Raw genomic sequence first — 18,021 nt, 5'->3', positions numbered from 1 at the left:
ACACCAGAAATATTAACACCCAATTTCATATTCTACTTAATATAAGTTGGATATTTAGGTTATGTAAATTAATGATATTTGAAACCTTTGTTGTGCTGAAAATAAGTGATATACTTTCTTATGAAAACTCAATTATTGCCGCCCTAAAATGCTTTCAAAGTGGAACAGTCCAAGGGTTACAGGAAGTTGTAGCAGCTGCCATGTTTGGCTGCTTTGTTGTAGGTTTCTTGTAGGTTTCCTGCAGATTTTTTTAGGTGTTGCAATGGAACCGAGCTGGAGTACATTTCTATTTCAGGTAAGTGAACTTTGATACCCGAAAAGTAAGGTCATTGATGGAATAACTGTAGGAAACTAAAGACATTCACAGTCTGACGTTTTTCAAAGGTATAATTTTAAGTAAAGCTATCCAAGCAAAACAATGGTACATCAATCCAGGCTTCCAGCTGAGAGGTTGGGCATGACGTTTGGAAACATTTCATTTTCTCTCTTTTTCTGTGTTACTATGGTGATGGAAAAAAACACAAATTAGTTGGCTTAGTTATCTAACTAACGTAAAGCTTTGTTTATGTTATGTAGGTTAGCTTGTTAGATCAAAGCCAGCAAACGTTATTCATAGATCGATCATTCGCAAGCTCCAAGAACGCCACAGCCAGCCTTGTTTTTTTTTGTTGTTGCCCGGAACCGTTGATCCGMTTTTTTTTTACTGTCTGACGGTATAACTTTACTTTATAAACAATGGCTAGCCAGTTAGCTAGTTTCCTAAAATAATCGGATCTCGGTTCACTAGAAAGCGAGAAATACTTTCCCGATTGACGTTTACTTCGTTGCTTTTTCGCCAGTCAGCGTTTAAGTTTTTCCTTCCCACTCAATGATTCAAAATAGCCAGCTAAGTTAGACCTACTAGCTAATATTATATGACCGCGAGTAAAGAAGGAATTCAATTTGCACACAAAATATAAACAGTGATTTATTTCAGTTTGCGAAAGGGATATTTCAATCCATTTAACTATCTCAGTTTTAGCTAACTAACCATTATATTATGCAACATGGCCAGCTGGTTATAGCTAAGTTAACGTTACTATTTTTGTCTTTGGGTTGCATTCAATCTAAGTTTCTTTCCAGATTTGCGTTACAGCATCACTGCACCAACGTATCATATTTGGTTTATAAAATTGGACACATTTATGCTAGCCTATTGGGCCGGCCATTAATAATAGCGTTAAATCGTTTTTTCAAGCAGGTAAACAAAGGTCTAGCCTACAGTTGTAGTGGAATGATTATTGTGTTTGTTTTTCAACAAATTAAGGCCAAGGTAACCTCATGCAGCTAAGATATTTTATCCGTTAGCTGGGTTCTTGTATTTTATCTGATTTGGATCCTTGGGGACTGTTGGAATAAATTGTCATCATAGCTAGTCCTTTTTGTGTCAAGTTCCACAACCACAAAACGATTCAATCCGTTTGGCCTACTCAGAGCTGGGCCTACAATGTTGCAATTCAAATAATGATGGTTGTGTTCAATTGGGCAACCTGGTTCACACCTGAATTGAAATAGTCCTCGTCATAATATTAGTATTACACACGTTTTATACATTATATTATAAACATTCCATGGAGTTGACCTCACTCGTAAAAGTATGCCTAGGCCCCCAGCAGGACTGGATCAGTTTAACAGTCTGAAATCGGAGCAGCCCCCCCCCCAGTGGTACATGGCTCCATCTTGAAAAATAGATTATTTCTTTTTTGAATGGGAGCTCAGATTGTTTGAGTGTTTAAAATTCTTATTCTACGGGCAAGCCCTTTTTAGTCTTGCTTTCTGCTTTGAAGTGATTGCTGTAATTGTCCCTGGTGCAGCTAACTCTGTTCTATTTCCAAAAGTATTGGAAATGTGCAGCTGTTGCTGGCTAATTGGAGTGGGCCTAGAGCTTGTGTGCAGGGCCAAGTTGAGGCTAAGTGGCAGTCAGTCTCCAAATACTGAGCACGGTGCAGCAATTTTACTGAGGGTAGTATGGTGTTGTGTGATGTGATGATGCTAATGTGAACAGTCCCTCATTGATCGGTAGATGTTAGGAAGTGGCAAATGGGGTGAAAGTTGATGTTAAATGCAGCCCTCTTGCAGAATTCTCCCATGCAACTGCTAGTTGCCATGAATCATTGTGTCATTTCATGTGACTCATTTTCACCTTCAGTGAGATTTTAAAGGATTTTTTCCCTCATCTTGCGGACAGTGCAGGAAACCAAAATACTGTCTATTTAGCCTAACATTATTATTATCTTAGTTGTCTTGATGATTCGTTGATCCTTGATCCTATCAGATTCTTTCACCCCTATGGAGGAGAACTATTTTGTTGTCTCAGTGTAGATTTCTTTTAGCCCATCTCATCAGACTATGAACCACTGTTTAATCAAACGGTTGAAGCTCAGGGCCAGAGGGATCAACCACTTGTCACTACTCAAGAGCAGAGGGGGGGAAAATACTTTCACTTTGATTCCCCTTTTATGAAAAAAATTGGTGCTTGACAAAGGCTATTGTGCTCTCTGAGAGAGCTAAAGTACACATAATCCTTCATTACTCATCTGCAACAGCGCATAATAAGAGGTGCGTCTGTCACTGGATGCCTTGTTCCTGACAGAAAGGCTGTGTGACGCTGGCTTCTGCGTCCGTATGACTCACGCTAAACGCCTCTCTCCTCTGGAGCCCTAACTCACTCATTGATCCCAAGGATGTTGGCAGCAGGGTAGCATGATAATGAGAATGGCCACAACAACCTCTCCTATATGACTCAATCTGTCCCTGGAGTATGCTTGAATAGGCTACCACAAGTATTCATTTCGTCTAGTTTAGCCTACGTCTAGGGTCTTTTTATTGCTCCACCTACGTCCTGCAAGTACCAGAGCTGTAAAATACCTCCAGTTATGCCTATAGCTTATCCCACAGTAGAATGTTGGAACTGCCTGAGCAGCGATAGCTTACTGGGAAAAACTCCAGGCAGGGATGTAATGTTCCAAAAATAAAGATGTTCATTTCTGTTTTTAGGACAGACTTGTTAGCTAATCTGACATTGAAAACAGTGGCAAGGCAATACATTTGCAGTCAATTTAAGGTTATTCATCAATGTTCTTCAGATGGCTACAAATTGTTTATTTTTCTAAAAGCTGCATAGGAAATGAACAACCATGCTACAAAGACTTTCAAAATGTTATTTCCTATTTCACATGTAATTGTTCTTACAGCAAATAGTCAATAAACCATTAAAGGAATCACTGTTTGCTACATAATAAAGTCTAAGCCAGTCACCGATCAGTAGTGTTGTTAGTGTCTTTTCAGAGTTGCTTATTCTCCCTGCCTTCCATTTTGATGTTATTTGCGTTGGAGTGACCCCAGCCTTCAGAGCACATTTGTATCAAAATGGTCAGAGCAGCGTGAATGCGCTGCAGGCCCTGCACGTCTTTCTTGGGGCCAGGTTGTCTGCAGCAGCAGTGGCTGTGTCTGCTGCTGTCTGCAGTGTACAGCCCCCCCCCGGCCAGTAGGTCCTGTTCAGACAGACCGAGAGAGGGATAGAAAATCATGATATTGATGACTAATCCCGGATGGTTGTGAGTGTGAGCAGGTGCGCAGACAATAGGGGTGGGAGGGTGCGGTGGCGTTCTCCCTGAGTTCCTGGGTCTGAGAGCGCGTCTGGGCTGAGGTGTGTGTGTGTGTGTAGAAATGCAGACCCTGGCCCATGAATAGAGGCGCCAAATGGGTGAAGATGTGCTTACAAAGACCTCTTGTTGAGCACTGAGTGCATCACTGGCTGGATTTGTCTTCCACAATGGGGCAGATGAAATAAGGAGGAGAATGTGGGATTTATTTTTATTTTCTCCTCCCCCTCTTCCAACCTCCCTCTCGGCTAGCCCTGGTGGGTGGATCGATGGATGGCTGAACGTGAAAGGGAAGGGTCAGGTATTTGACCTTTCCCTTTCGTACTTGCGGAAGAGAACGCAGTTGTCTTAATTGCAGCGTCCCTCTTCATTTCAGTTGGTCAATGTGAGGATGTGTGTGTGTTTGTTTCCAGTTATTTTTCATCTGATGAAATGGCCATGTTTCTATTAACTCAATAAAGTGTTCACATCAGAAAGACCCAGATGAGAAGACTTTGCCTCTCCATCCTACTCTATTATGCCTGCCTTTGGTCTCAGATGGAAATGGTCAGTGTGACCTGACCAATATGAATGTACATTTTTGTAGGACCTTGCAGCAGTTTTTACTGGATACAGTTTTTTTCTCTCCGGATGTCAAGATATTTGAGTAGCCCCCAAGCTGGGCTCTGAAGCTGATGAATGACAATCAAGTTGTCGGCTAGCCTACATGTTAGTGATGGGGGGGTTGATTGATTTTTTTTGCAAAATAATTCATAAATACAAAAGTTGGCACCAAAATACGTTATATTTCATCCCAAAGCTTATTCTCTATCTTCTTTTTAAATAGTGAGCCAACATGTTTTCAGCACTTATTTAATTGACTGATCAACTCATATTCTCATGCTTTCTCTTCTCTCTGCAGCAGACATAGCATAAGCAATATGTTTGGAACATCAAATTGCAATTAAATGTCAGTAATTGAATTGTGATAGCGAGAATCGCTATACATAATCATATTGGCACCTAAGTATTGTGACAATATCGTATCGCGAGGTCCCTGGCAATTCCCAGACCTACTAAATATAACGGTCACTATTTGTGGGGTCCTCCTCCCCAATTTAAGAAGCTCCAATGAACAGCAATAATGACCCTTAACAGGCATGCTTGGCTCTCTTTGTGCACATCAGCCCTAGTGCCATTCTGCCGATTTATGTTCTAGAGCGGGATGTTAAATCCACCCAGCCAGGCCTATCAGCTCTGCAGACGTCACACTGGCTACCATCACATGACTGTTTGAACTACGCTAGATGAGAATACATTGACCTACGTTCTGCATAATTTAATGATAGATCACCTGAGTGTCATATTTCTCATAATAACCTAGTATATTTAGCTAGATAAACATGTTAAATTATGATAAACGTTATACATTTTTTCCAGGACATTGTGGGTCTGTAAGCAGACACAGTGCTGCCACATTCGGAGGATCCCCAGTCACATCCTTTTCCTAAATACATCCCTGTCTGTCTGGTGTGGTGTCTGTGCTTCCCTGAAGTGTAGTGCTAATCCCTGATCTAGAGGACTGTTTAGTCTGCGCTGAAGCCAAGGAGCAGACAAGCAGACAACATATTCCAGCGCTGCGTGATTTATTTATTAATGTCAGTCGGGTAGCTTCCCGCTTTGACGTCACTAACCTTCTCCCACAGCGGGGGAACTCTGCTCTGTCTGCTGTGCAGCACAACCATGTACTCTTTAAACTGAAACTGACTGATTTAGCAACAGCACATTAAGGCCTCTCCCCTCTCTGCCAGCTCCTCTAATTGGGCTGCTTTGGGTGGTGGCTGAATCTGGTTCTTTATGTGGATGGCAAGTTTCACTTAGTGTATTCAGTGTAATATGGCAGAGATTCACCACTGCGGTTAGACATGGAGGCATCCTGTGGCTCTCCTCTGTTTCCTGACGTGTGGCTACGGAGACGGGGCTTAACCTGCACAGCCCCAGAGCCCACGCAGTCACACTGCTGAGGAAGAGAGTGGGTGGACTGTATCTAATGCACACATTTCTGCAGTGGTGGGGGAAAAGTATACTCAACCTAAAAATAGTAAATTGCTCAAGTGAAAGTACCCTAGTTAAATACTACTTGAGTAAAAGTCAAAAAGTATTTGGTTTTAAATATACTTAAGTATCAAAAGTAAATGTAATTGCTCAAATATACTTAAGTATCAAAAGTAAAAAGTATAAATCCTTTTAATATTAAGCAAACCAGATGGCAAATTTTTGGTACTTTTTAAAAACATTTATGGATAGCCATGGGCACGCTCCAAAACTCAGACTTAATTTACAAACAAAGCATGTGTTTAGTGAGTCCACCAGATAAGAGGCTGAGGGGATGACCAGGGATGTTCTTTTGAACAGTGTGTGAATTAGATCATTTTATTGTCTTACTAAGCATTCAAAATGTAATGAGTACTTTTGGGTGTCAGGGAAAATGAATGGAGTAAAAAGTGCATAATTTTCTTTAGGAATGTAGTAAAGTGAAATAGTGAAGTACAGATACTGCAAAAAACGACATAAGTAGTAGTTTAAAGTATTTTTACTTAAGTACTTTACACCACTGCATTTCTGTTAATTCTTTCGTTTTTTTTGTTCATGTTTTTTTGTTCATGTTTTAGTGACACATTTGGAATGAAGTCCATTGTAATGTTGTGTTACTAGCTAACCAGGGGAGCACCGTGTTTAGTTTAGCTAAGCTCATGCACAGGCTGCTGCTGGGGGCACTAAGCTGGATTCTTCCCAGCCTGTCTCTATTTTGGCAGACTACTTTTGCACACATGACGAATGAGCACCACCATGACGGGATCATTTTTCATATATGGCAGATTTAGATTCCTCAGCAGCAGCAGGCTGTTTGTGTGCCTCCTCACTAATGACACAGCCAGGGCCTATTTTTGTCCCTGTAAAACACCCACAGTCATTGACCCTGCATTTTTTGCGTGATTCGTCAAATAGATGCCCCAAACGTCAATACTTGTGGCTCGGCACAAAGATGAATCTTTATATGGGACTTGGAAGTCAATAGAGCCTAGCAACTTCTTGCAGTGGGGTTTTAGCAAGTGATTTTCCCAGTCAGTGTGGTTTCAGACTAAAGGTTTATTGTGATGATTATCTGGCTGAATGTTTTCAGATCTTCCAGTACATTTCCTCCGGTTGTCTTTGTTGTGTTGTTCGGCTGTCTCTCTCGCATGTCATTAGTCATTCAGCAGAGGGGCGGAAGTGCTGACTAGAACCCCCGCTGATATACTTTCAGTCTGCTCACTGCTCTGTTCTGGCCCCCGTGGTCTACTCTGCCACGCATGCGCCCAGAATGACTCACTGTCTATTTCGGTGTGGCTTCAGACGCAGTGGCTTTCGCCTCGCAATCACACCGGCATGCAGCCATGCTTTCACTCCAACTCTTTGCAGCGTCAATTCAGTGGAAGAGCTGTGAAATCACTTAAGAAAGGGCACCGCACAGAGCCAGTGTTAAATCTCCATGTGTTGTGTAAACACATGTAACTAGGCTAAAAGCTCAGACACAACGCTACGATTGTCGAACGTTTGCCTGCCAGTATAGTACTTAGCACATCTGAACAGTGTCGACAGTTTTTTAAATGTTTTTATTTCACATTTGATGTTCATACCGCAAAGACCTTGGAACTTGTCAGCCTTGTTAAAATATTCCAAACCAGAAAGTGGTAGTAGCGTTGTTTGGCAATGCATATCCCTGCGCATTGCTTATGGTCTAGATTCCAAGCTATTTGCGCTGATGTTGCTATTTTGTCGAAAGCCCTTGTTGATACTAGCCGGAAGGTCACAACTAGATAACTACCTAGCAAAATTAAGAAACTATTTAATTCACTCTCCATAATCCCATACTGCCTGTGCCCGCCCAAAACCAATGGTTTAGCTAGCTATCTAACTTTAGCATCTTCGCTAACTAGCACAACATAGCTTCCGAGTTAGCTAGCTAAGGACACTGCACTAACACAGGCAGCAGCTTCATGGAAACTAGCTAATCCATTGTGATTTAATTATAATGTCAGTACTAGCTAGCTACAGTGGTTAGCTATCTTGGAGGAAGTATTTGATGTTGTGCACTTAGCTAGCTACCATCCCATAGCCTACATTGCATATGAAGTGTGACTGGCTCATTTGTGGATGTACGGACGTGCACTGATTAGCATTGCGATTCTGCAAGTAGAATCGGTAGGTTCGTCGCTACCTGATCGGCACGCAGTAGATATCACATTTGTTTTGTCAAGAGAAGGAACGGCCTCCCACTGTGATAAGTAACCATCGGCAGTCTATCGGCAGTGAGATTCTCTGTGTGTTTCATGCTTAAGGCTGAGGCAGACAAGTCATCAAAGCAAAGCCTTCCTAGCAGCACCGGAGCATTTTAAAATGTGGCCTGTGAATGGCAGTGAGATTAAGCTGTTCTCAATAGGCCTAGTTGTTGCATGTGAATGGCTCCCAGATTAGGCTATTCCCAGTAGGCTGTTTGAGCCAGTAAAACAACACAAAGAGCCTAATGCTAAATTAATTTCCTCCCAAACTATTTTCTCACTGCAAGAGCGGTTATATAAAGGAGGAATGTCAAGACATAGGCTAATCTCCAAAAAGTGCCGGGTTACATAAAGGAGAAAGGCAGAGCTACAAGGATGTGAGGTACATTTGGCTGTGTTGAGTAACACAAACAAAACCTGACCTTTCAGTGCGCTCTCTTATAACAAGCCTGTAGCAGGCAGAGCGAGGAAGGCTCATGGTAGTTTCAACCTGTAGTTCTACTCTTAAAATGACGGCCTAGGAACAGTGGGTTAACTGCCTTGTTCAGGGGCAGAACGACAGATTTTTACCTTGTCAGCTCGGGGATTTGATCTAGCAAGCTTTCGGTTTACTGGCCCAGCGCTCCAACCACTAGGCTACCTGTCGCACAGTTGACAGTGCATGTCAGAGCAAAAACCCAGCCCAATCAAGGGAATTGTCTGAAGAGCGCAGAGAAAAGATTGTGTCGAAACATCGATCTGGGGAAAGGTACCAAAAAATGTCTGTAGCCTGCAGCCAAGAACACAGTGTCCTCCATCATTCTTAAATGGAAGATGTTTGGAACCACCAAGACTCTTCCTAGAGCTGGCCGCCCGGCCAAACTGAGCAATCGGAGGAGAAGGGCCTTGGTCAGGGAGGTAACCAAGAAGCTGATGGTCGCTCTGAGAGTTCCTCTGTGGAGATGGAAGAACCTTCCAGAAGGACAACCATCTCTGCAGCACTCCATCAATCAGGCCTTTATGGTAGTGGCCAGACGTAAGCCACTCAGTAAAAGGCACATGACAGCCCGCTTGGAGTTTGACAAAAGGCACCTAAAGGACTCTTAGACCATGACAAACAAGATTCTCTGGTTTGATGAAACCAAGATTGAACTCTTTGGCCTGAAAGCCAAGCGTCACGTCTGGAGTAAACCTGGTGGCAGCATCATGCTTTGGGGAAGTTCTTCAGCGGCAGGGACTGGGAGACTAGTCAGGATTGAGGGAAAGATTAATGGAGCAAAGTACAAAGAGATCCTTGACGAAAACCTGCTTCGGAGTGCTAAGGACCTCGGAGTGGGGCGAAGGTTCCCCTTCCAACAGCCCAAAGCACACAGTCAATACAGCGCAGGAGTGGCTTCGGGACAAGTCTCTGAATGTCCTTGAGTGGCGCAGCCAGAGCCCGGACTTGAACTCGATCTAACATCTCTGGAGAGACCTGAAAATAGCTGTGCTGCGACGCTCCCCATCCAACCTGACAGAGCTTGAGAGGATCTGCAGAGAAGAATGGGATAAACTCCCCAAATACAGGTGTGCCAAGATTGTAGTGTCATACTCGAGAAGACTCAATGCTGTAATCGCTGCCAAAGGTGCTTCAACAAAGTATTTTAGTAAAGGGTACTTATGTACTTATGTAAATGTAATATTTCAGTTTTATTTTTAATACATTTTCAACATTTCTCAACCTGTTTTTGCTCTGTCATCGTGTATTGTGTGTAGATTGATGAGGGGGGGACAATATAATACATTTTAGAGTAAGGTTGTAATGTAACAAAATGTGGAACAAGTCAAGGGGTCTGACTACTTTCCGAATGTACTGTATGTTGTTGACCAGTGTTTAAACTTGCTGTGCTGTGTCTCTACAGCAGGCCAATGAAGCCCTCCACCACCAGCATCAGGTGGCCCAGAATAGCCTGCTGCCGCTGCTCAACTCTGTGAATGAGCCAGTGGACCAGAAGCCTGTGATGCCCATCCCCCTGGACCAGAAACCCCCCGCCAGCGCCGCAGAGCTCCTCAAAGACAACGTGGCCAGCGGGGCAGGTGGCGGCAGGGGACCCATGCCCGTGGTGAAGAAGGAGCACAAGAGCAAGACACCCTTCATCTGCGGCTACTGCAACAAGGCCTTCCGTGACAGCTACCARCTGCGGCGCCACGAYMCCTGCCACACGGGCYTCAAGATGGTGTCSCGGCCCAAGAAGACYGCRCAGACYGCCCCCACCATGGTGCCRRTCATCTCRASCCTGCCCAGGGAGAARAGTGGGCAGCCCTCCTACATKTCKACCATCGCAGGCATCCTKACCACGGCCACCKCCTCRGTGTCRTCAGCCTCCAGRATCATGTCTCCAGCCTCTATGARCAARYTYCCSCAGCAGAGCCAGCCCAAYAAGCCTGCCAAGCCWGTGAAGAAGAACCARGGRTGTGAGATGTGTGGKAAGGCCTTCCGAGACGTCTACCARCTGAACCGTCACAAGCTGTCCCARTCGGARGAGAAGCCCTWCSAGTGCCCCATCTGCCAYCAGCGCTTCAAGAGGAAGGACCGCATGACKTACCARGTGCGCTCTCACGACGGTGGAGTCCACAAGCCATACGTCTGCTCCGTGTGTGGGAAAGGCTTCTCCAGGTAGGCTCCAGCCATGCACTTTCACTAACCCTGGCTAGCTGTTTTATATTTCAAATAAAAGTGCTTGCTATTTATTACAAACTCATTTGAACTCAAACATCAACCAATTTTGATCCTGTTAGTACATGGCTATTAGTCTACAATTTCTATGTGGTGTTAGACGAGCACTGAGATGGAGTGTATGACCATCTGTTGTTCAATGTGACATTCTACATGTCCCATTGGCAGCTGCCCTCAGGCTCACGGATTTATAGGAGCGTTGAATAATCTTGACTCAGTGCCTTTGTGGTCCCCAGCATGTTTAAACAGTTGCGCTTTTAGAGAGCAGTTCAACTTCAGTGTCCCAGAGAGTTCCCTCTTGCGAGGACAGGCAAAGGAGAGGAGTGAGGCTGTGGTTCCCGCCAGCTTGTCACCACTTCCCCTTCCCCAGGGAATGCCATTAAAACAGGCCTGGGAGGCAGCAGCCTGGGATTTCTTTTAACTCGCACCTAGTTTTCCCACTCTGCTCCAGTGTTGCTGCTTACAGGGCCCTGTTTGTTTTAAGTCTGAGCCACCTGGAATGACTGAGCATTCCTGTCTTTCCAAGCAAAGCCAACAGTGGCCTTGTAAGATGGCCTCTTTCAACATTTACAGCAACATCCACTCACTACTTCCAGTTATGCATCATTAGTCATATGTGCAATTCATTGGCATGAGTAATGGCAAAATTACAAATAACCATTGAAAACCCAAGAAGCAAAGAGCTCTTACAGCTTGTTAGTTGTTCAAATAACAGCAGAAGTTTGGTGTGAGTGAATATTCCAGCGTCTCATACTGATGTAAACATTATGCTCTCTGTCCAAACTATAATCTCAGAGCTCGGCAGTTAAGGGCAGAGTCCGGCTTGGTTCCAACACAGTGACGCAGAGGTTTATCGGGACACTGAAAAGTGAGAGGCCGGCTGGCAGAATAACGCAACTCTGAGTCACTGGCAGTTCTGCAGGCACTCTGTCTGTCTGGAAGCTGCTGTCCTCCTCAGTTAACAGTGAAACAAGAGGAGAACAGCCATTCCAGTTCACAGCACTCCTGAAAATATTCTAATTGACTCCTCTCCTTTGTAACAAAACCACTACCAGTGTGAGTGTTTTGCTTTGGCCTAGCTGCCTGTGTTAGTTCTCCACACCATCATCGGTGATGAAATGATTTAGCTCCCAGCCTGTCTGCTGTAGTCCAGGTTTTCAATCAAACTAACTAATGGTACTTCTGGGTGCTGCGATGAGTGGGCTGAGTGAACATTTGAGTCTCACTGGAAAAGGTCAAAAGTACAGTGTGTTGTGTGTCCATTAATATTCTACAGCAAGATTGTAACTTTTCTTATCTTCTCTCCTCCAGGCCAGACCACCTGAGCTGCCATGTGAAGCATGTCCACTCCTCAGAAAGACCATTCAAATGCCAAGTAACGGTAAGAGAGAGCTAGAACTGTACTGTGTGGCCTCATTAGGGCCACTTGTCAGCAGTTCATTATTGACAACTTGAGCTGCATGTCTGTCGTCTAGCATCAATTGTCCCACTTTGCACTTTCCTTTCTGTCGGCACGGACAGTAATTGTTAGTTTCCTATGCTAGACTAGTGTCTTTAAAATGAGCCCATTAGTCATAGTGTTGTAATGGCAGTCTGTCCACAACACCACACTGCAGTATACCCTGTGGCCCCAGTAGAGATTTATGACTATCTATAAGCCTTTAAAGTTGGACATGTTCCGTCCAGGCTGCACCGAGCTGGAGCATGAAATTGTGTGGCCCTATGAATAGTAGTGTGCCTCTGGCCTGACCTTCTGACCCTGTCCTGTCCTCCTGTCCTCTCCCAGGCCTGTACTTCTGCCTTCGCCACCAAAGACAGACTGCGCTCCCACATGATCCGACATGAAGGGAAGGTCACCTGCAACATCTGCGGCAAGATGCTGAGCGCAGCCTACATCACCAGCCATCTAAAGACACACGGCCAGACCAACTTTAACTCCTGTAACAAAGGTATGTCACGTCAGTCCTATCTCACCAACCACTGCCCTCCTCCCAACTCAAATAAAATCCTTTCAGGTTTTACATTCCTAATAAATAAAATAAAAAGGTGAGAAACTGTTTTAAAATGACTACTTAAAAGGGCTTCAAAAGTTATTTTACTTAATTATTTTGTACACACTTTGAACATTCACACTCCTCAATCCATAACTGACATTTTCCTAGAAGTTGTCTTTTACTCCATACCCAGACAGTGTGCCAGAGGCCAGTGTCTGGGCAAACCTCACATGACAGTGAAAATATCATCTGATTGATTGGTGCTGACTTCATCCTTAGGCAGGTTTCATTCTCTGTGTAGTTAGAGTAGCACTACAGGACATGGAAAGTCCCACTGTACATTGTCCATGATGGACATTACCATGTCTTCTTCGCTGGTTACATTTTGCCCCAATTCCCTTGAGTACCATTCTGTTTTTAAACATGAATTGGATGTTTGTCTGAGTGGGGAGATGTATATGCTGTGCTGTTTTTTGTGGGTCTTCTGCTTGAGGTATGTAATCTGATGACATGCATTCTCGTTGACAGAAGTGAATGGCCTGTGGCAGAAATATGTTCTAAATTTAAAGCGCTTTCAGCAATTGGCTCGTGTTGGAGCAGAGGGAAGTGGAACATAGACAATGATATCTGATCCAACCACAGCAAACTTACAGCTCCTCCACTCAATTGATTTGTGCAGCTTGCAAGATAATTAGAAGAGGGAGGGCAGGGTTTTTCAAAGAGTATTGCTCTTCCATTAGTCTTTCTCATTAGTGTTATTGATATATATTTGGTGGTATTGACTCTTACTTTGTATTACTGCTCAGTAAATAATTCAGAAAAATCACTGGCACTGTAACCGTTTAAATATACTATAAATGTATAATACATAACATGGCGGTCAAGTTCAGCCCAATAACTGGCTTCTTCCTCAGCCCTCGTGCTATTACTGTCTGTATTTCCTGTTTTGTTTATTCATCTGTGAATTTCCACTTGTGAAAGTGCTGTATTGGAGTTGTGGTGATTCAGGCCGTTAGCCAACGTGTTTTTGTGATTCTCCTGTGGAACATGTACAACCCTGTTCATCTCTTCCCATCCAGAGAACACTGCATCATAACATATTACACATGGATCACTGCTCAGAGGTGTAGTCAATAACAAAGTATAGCCTAGCTCAGGCCACCTAATCAACAGTTCTAAGTTTCCTCTTTCAGTTACACATAGACAGAAGATGCAACAAGGTCTTTCCCTGGCCACTGAAAGGAAAGATTCACTGCTGTGTTGTGTATTCACTCTGCGTTAGCTGCCACCTGAATGAGCACTGCCACATACAGCACAGAGAACACTACAAGTAGGATATTGTTTGTCACCACAGTAAGCGTATGGCCCATTCACTACAAGTAGGATATTGTTTGTCACCACAGTAAGCGTATGGCCCATTCCCTCCTCCCCCTGGGGACTAGCAAGCCAGGTAGTGTGTACCCACCTGAAGTGGGGCCTGTAGAGTGCACTGAGAGGCGTCCTAGCGGAGCAGCCTTGGCTGGCCTGCAGACAGTCCATTATAACCCCTGTGTGTCTGTATTTCTGAATAGGGGACTGGCAGTGGAACTCCTCAGGGGGACGAAAAGGTAATGATAACATAGCATCGTGTGAATCTAACCCCCTCCCAAGAATACACAATCACATCACARACACAAGTAAAAGGCAAGGATAAATACAAGACGTTAGGCTGTTGGTAAACTTATGCCAGTGTGCCACTTCGTTTCCAAACATTGCATCATCATTGCATCCCTGGAAATGTTGTCTTGTAGATTTCTGTTCTAATTTTTATTATACTTTGCACAGCAAGAATGACCAAGTTAATGTTTTGCCTATACGTGATTACCTGCTTCGGTATTTGATTTGGAAGAGCATGCATTTGCCGCATTTAAAATTGTTAATGGTTATTAATATAAAGGTTATTATAGTTCAGTCAGTGTGCTGCATTAGCAGTAAAGATGAAGAAGAATGCTGACTGCATATACTGCAAAAATAATCTCTGGACTATTTTGCATACATTTGAGTGTGGAGATAATTTTTTTGCAGTGTATGGAGAGCATTCCTCCCTCTGCTTAATGACGGAGAATAACCAATAACTATCAGTGTAAAGCTATTTGTTCGATTGGTTTAGCAGTGAGGGAAAGGACAACATCTTTAATACTATATCCTCTATCCCCTGTTCTCTAGATAGTAATGACATTCACAACTCTGCCTCAGCCACACCTGTAACAGCCTCCACCCCCATCACCACCACGATGAACCGGGGCAACTCCATCAACAACCCTGTCACAATAGCGACGCAAATGAACATTTCCACCAATACAGTTAACGTCAGCCTCCAACACCCAGTCACCATCACTGGGCCCGTCAACATCGCCTCGGTCAACATCCCTACCACGGCACACATGAATATCGCCCACCCTCTGGCCATCAGCACCCCCATGTCCATGACAATGTCTGGGCCCCTCAACATCGCCATGAGATCCATGGAGAGTATGTCTTTTCTGTCCCAGGTCCTGCCTTCGTCCCCACCCTGGTAAAAACAAAACGAGATAAGGAGAAAAATTAACCATCTTTCCCCAGCCCTCGGGCCCCTGACCCTGTGCCCTTTCCTCAGACATGGAAATTAACGTTTAGCCTACTTGTGCCATGCAGTGGAGAGAACTACCCTGTCACATGGCTCCACCCCAACCAATGTTACATCACAGAAGAGAGAACCAGAACAGTTGTGTAGAAGTTAGATAGGGTTTTGTCTATTATCTGAAGGACGTCAAACCTAGATGTAGTGAGTCGGATAATGTTAAACAGTGATGTCAACATTCCAGTCACGGTAGGATTAACAAGAGGGAGGGACTCTCAAGCCTCACGTAAACACCCATACCTTTGCAATGGGGGGAAAAAATTCTACATTTAAAAGGACTAATGCAATAAGTATGAATTGTTGGTTTTATTGTTCCACAAGTTATCTTGCAAAGACAATGTGTTTCTTATGTTTTATCTATAGCCTGTTAATCCGTATTTAATGTTTTTAGGAGATGAGTTCAACAAAAGGGACAAAGACTTCCATTTGGACGGAAGGTTATTCTTTTTTTCACATTTGTGTAACTTTGTTTTTCAAAATTGGATGTATGCTCTTGAGGTACATTGACTAACTTGTACAGTTGTCATGTTAATGTATTATCACTGTCAACAATTTATTCTGTATTTTGTTGAAGTGGATATCTGGACATTGTCCCTGTTGACTGTTAAATATGTAAAATTAGGATAGTTATTTTTCTCTTTATTAGGGATGGCAGAGGTGTGTTTCTTTTATTTGGTCATCAGTTGATGTCAATTGTTTTATACAAACTGAGAAAGGAACGAGTCTTGCACTGAAAGCATATCCCATGTGTAACTAAACAGCAGTATTATCAAAGATCAAATTGGAGTGTTAGGTAACCGGCCTACATAATAACAGGGCCATCTAGTGGCTTACAAATACCATTGAGGGAATGGTCCTAAAGTTCACCAATGTTTATTTCTTAAACTATTATTATCATGTTGGGGAGAGATTAGTTTTGTTAGAAATATTTTATAACCTTTTATAATTTTGTTTTTGAGGACCCCAAAAGTTTGGACCTTTTGCTCAGGAAACTCGCTGAGAGTAGCCCAGTCAACTTTATTTGAGGTTAATTGAATACATGTCTAACTTAATCCTGGTCTTTTCCATGTTACTTTGTAATATTTAACTCACCATATATCTTTGTTTGTTAAAAGAAAAAATAAGTCCTTCAAAGACTAGGGATCCAAGAACTCTTATTTTTGTTAACATAGCCGTCCATTTTAATAATCTTATTATCCATTTCAGTCTCCGCCTGTGTCAGGGTGATTTATGGATGAGGTGACTGATGTATGAAGAACAAAACACTAATGATTTCTGAGAAGGGTATGAAAATAATGAATTACTAGATCATGTTGTAGTGTTGCTGCAGCCGAAGGAAGGCCAGGATTTAGGCAAGTCAGGCCAGCATGTCCTGGGCTGCACATCTCTGACATTATGGCTGTTAAGACCCATAGATTACCATTACTAGATAAGGCTTCTTACTTAGCTAAACCTAAGGATGTTCTCTCTAACAGTTTTATTTGGTGAATGCCATATCACCGTTGCAAGTTTTTTTTGCTGTGTGAGGTATAGTATACTCTGTCCTGAAAGAACACACACACACAAGATGCATGTGAGTTGTATTTCCCTCTGAGTTTTTTCAAAGAAAGTCCAATGATAAGTGTTTTCTTATGCATTGAGTAGATGCACTGTAATTGCCTATTCTGCTTGCCAAATTTTATATAATTATGAGATGCAACTCAGTGAATATTTGGAATTGAACGTTTAAGCGTTTTCAACAAAAAAAATGTAAATGATTTGGAAATGATTGGGACACCTGTGAAGGCAGTTGAATGTATATCTTTGTACAAAACAATTTTAGTTCTGAGGATGTGGTAGTTAATACTAGACATGTGAAAGATAATCTTTTGTATTAGAACATTAACAGCGGTAATTTTGTATATATGAAGACTTTCTGATTAGCAGAAAGGTAAAACATTCCTACATTTTTAAAAATGTATGTTTGTCAAATTACGTAAACATGCGCAATGTTTTATTTGCCTTCTATTTGGGATGTCTAAATAAAATGACTAAAACATGATGGTTGGGTGGCTGTGTGCCATTTCCTGATTAGTCAGCCTGCAGTGGGACGCTAACTGTTCCACTCATTAGAGAGCTTTTAGTCTCACCCCACAGTAGTACATATGTTCAAACTTAGCCTAATTGACAGCAATAGTGTTTAATCTTTTGTCAGATTGCTTTGTGCCATTTTGGATTTTAGGCACAAAAAACAATCTTTCCTTTTTTTCAGCGATTGAGACACCAATGGCCGGTTTCCCGGACACAGATTAAGCCTAGTCCTAGACAAAAAAATATTTGTCAACAGAGATTCACCATGGAAACCGCTACCTACTCCAAGACTAGGCTTAATCCGTGTCCGTGAAACCAACCCATAGATGCTCTATTGATTTGCTGATGTCACGGAAATTACCTTTCCAGTCTGTATGGCTTGCTGCAGAATAAATGACAATTGATGTGCTGTTTATTCAGGTCAAATGTCAATTTCCCCCTCCTTTTCAACTGATCCTCTTCTGATGTGTACACACAGTTCAAGGTGGCTGGATGATGCACCCTATTTAAAATGGTAAAATCTATGAAGAGATAAAGGAGATGAATATTAGATATGTGTTTTCATTAAGAAAATATATATTAATTAGAATAATTCAGTGTACCTAAATGTTGGCCAACATTATCCAGTGTTGCAGTATTAGGCTATCTCATCTGACCA

The 18,021-nt window shown here is 42.8% G+C and overlaps 1 protein-coding gene across 2 annotated transcripts; it reads left to right on the top strand.

Moving 5' to 3' along the window:
• Positions 1 to 224: 224 nt before the first annotated feature.
• Positions 225 to 17,334, top strand: LOC111980979 (vascular endothelial zinc finger 1). 2 transcript variants are annotated; one of them, XM_024012078.1, is made up of 6 exons: positions 225 to 295; positions 9,826 to 10,580; positions 11,952 to 12,021; positions 12,427 to 12,589; positions 14,206 to 14,241; positions 14,840 to 17,334. In XM_024012078.1, exons 1-6 carry the CDS (start codon positions 263 to 265, stop codon positions 15,190 to 15,192), a joined length of 1,410 nt encoding a protein of 469 aa, XP_023867846.1. In that variant the 5' UTR covers positions 225 to 262; the 3' UTR covers positions 15,193 to 17,334. The 2 variants fall into 2 exon arrangements, with proteins under 2 accessions (XP_023867846.1, XP_023867847.1); XM_024012079.1 differs by lacking the exon at positions 14,206 to 14,241.
• Positions 17,335 to 18,021: the final 687 nt, after the last annotated feature.

This window comes from Salvelinus sp. IW2-2015, linkage group LG20 (genome assembly GCF_002910315.2).
Source record: "Salvelinus sp. IW2-2015 linkage group LG20, ASM291031v2, whole genome shotgun sequence".
Classification (NCBI taxonomy): Eukaryota; Metazoa; Chordata; class Actinopteri; order Salmoniformes; family Salmonidae; genus Salvelinus; species Salvelinus sp. IW2-2015.
The sequence above is the reverse complement of the archived record's forward strand: the minus strand, read 5'-3'. Positions and strand labels throughout refer to the sequence as shown.